The 2,130-nt window shown below is 38.7% G+C and overlaps 1 protein-coding gene across 1 annotated transcript in view; it reads right to left on the reverse strand.

The window, feature by feature from the left end:
* Nucleotides 1-2,130, reverse strand: part of SEMA5A (semaphorin 5A) — a 456,698-nt gene that overhangs the window by 146,704 nt on the left and 307,864 nt on the right. Inside the window, exon 9 of the mRNA XM_011371413.2 lies at nt 3-73. Coding sequence (XP_011369715.2) covers nt 3-73 — 71 coding nt within the window. The remainder of the gene's footprint in view (nt 1-2; nt 74-2,130) is intronic.

Here is a 2,130-nt window from a genome sequence, read left to right on the forward strand (position 1 = left end):
TGCTCCACGGCGTTCTCTCGGAAAAAGAAGTAGGTGAAATTGCCGATGTCGTAGGATGACACGAAGTTGGGTTCTGGAAACAACGGGAAAGAAGACAAGTCTCAACATCCGTGTGATGCTTCTTTACGTCTTGCCTGCTCGGTACCTCTTCCGAGGAGGCTCGGTTTTGTACAGACATCTTACAGGTGATGGAGGCCCTCTGAGCACTTAATGGTCTGTGCTGCTGAGGCCGACTCGGTACACAAGGTCTGAGTGACAGGAAATCACCAGCATGATTTCACAGGAGAGCCTCCTGAATCAAAACATCAGGTTAACATGACATCGACGCCATCGGGAAAAGGCAGCGAGGATTTGCAAGACACTTTAAGGCGATACCCATTACTTTATCTGTATATTGCTACATACCTTTCAGAGAGAGAGAGAGAGAGAGAGAGAGAGTGAGAGTGAGAAAATAAGATTTAAAGGATGCAATGTGATTCAGAATATAAGAATATGAGTCTGGTGTCATATCATTTATGTACAAAACAACAAAATTCTTTCATTTTACTTACATACATATGTATGACATATAACATGTGCTTTCATTAAGGACTTTAAAATGTTTTCATTTGTGAAAACTGAAAACAAATTGAAACTGTGAGGTTAGCGTCCTAAATTAGCTTTAGCAACCCTTGTTTCTATGGTGACCACGTAACTAAGGATTAACTCTTATTTTTTTTTTCTGGGTTGTCGGGGAATCCACTTAGAGAAAGGAAATGTCCTGAGATGGAGTCATTAGCCTGCACATCTTTGGTCTCATTATTAGCTAAAAAATACGGATTGAAAAATGCCAAAAGTATGGTAAAACCTTTAATCACCAAGCTCATGAGAAATTAGGAATTACATAGATTGTCAACAGAATTTTAGGTACAGGCTTGAAAGTGTTACCTTTATAACTTGCTGTCTGAACCATCGATAATAGAAGTCATGCCCTTTCAGACACAGATATGCCCTAATGTTTACCTCTAAAAACTCTATAACCAGCTTTGATTCTTACTATTTTTCTCGATTGCTAAGGGCTTTTTATTCAATCAGCGAGTTCCTAAATTTTATAGTGCAATAAGGATAATGTAGCAATAACCTTTGGTGCTCGAAATTAATGAAGGACACACAATTATATCCATGAGAACACATTTCAGGGACAATTAGTTTTGGGGGGGGCCATTCAATTGGCCTTGTACTTTGCCAGATCCTATCAGAATGCACCTGATATTGGCGGTACGACTGAAAATCGGTTTGGCCGCGAGATGACCCATTCACGTTAAGAGTAAGACATACAGCAGCCTGACCTAAGATCTAAAATGTAGACACTGATTCAGAGGATGACATGAGGTTGACAGTGGACACTTTACTATTCTGTCCAGAAAGACTATTACTGGTTTTTAATCAACACATATAGTCAATGGTGCCACGAAATATTTCAATTTAATTCAACATCCCATTCTAAAAATATAACAAATATCCTAAATTGTACATATAAGGTGCTTCTCTCTTCCATCCATGATATTGGTCTTAAGTCATTTTGACAACCTCAAGGAATACAATGAGAATTTGCTAAGGAATGATTTTAATTTATAAACTGCCAAGCATACTATTAGATCATTGTGACTTTAACTTGAAATGGGTATTTAAAAACACCAAACCCTGGACTGTGTTAAAATGGATGAGATGGAAAGTAGGTATATTTAGGGGTACAGCACGCTTTGATACCCTGGAGAGATGCCCACAAAACAGGAGGCCACATATCTCTGACTTCTTTTATATCTCTGACAAGGAAAACTTTGGGGGGGAGAGACAGATTTTTGAATCTGTGTTCACTACGAGTCTCCAAAAGAGAATCATTTGCTGCAGCAGGCCCCAAAGCCAAGATTTGGAACAATTACAAAACTGTATTTGAGTTCTAAAGAACATATTCACCTGTATGTTCCATTTTTAAAGAGAAGTCTCAATCATTTCAGAATAGGCCCTGCACCAAATTCATATAACCAGGCTACAGTCTGATCATTGTGCTGAAAGCAAATAAAAACCACCAGCAGCAGCAATCACAGCAAAAAGAACAACGAACTACCTTACCTTAAATGGAGAAAGCTA

Source organism: Pteropus vampyrus, unplaced genomic scaffold, assembly GCF_000151845.1.
Source record: "Pteropus vampyrus isolate Shadow unplaced genomic scaffold, Pvam_2.0 Scaffold190, whole genome shotgun sequence".
Lineage (NCBI taxonomy): Eukaryota > Metazoa > Chordata > Mammalia > Chiroptera > Pteropodidae > Pteropus > Pteropus vampyrus.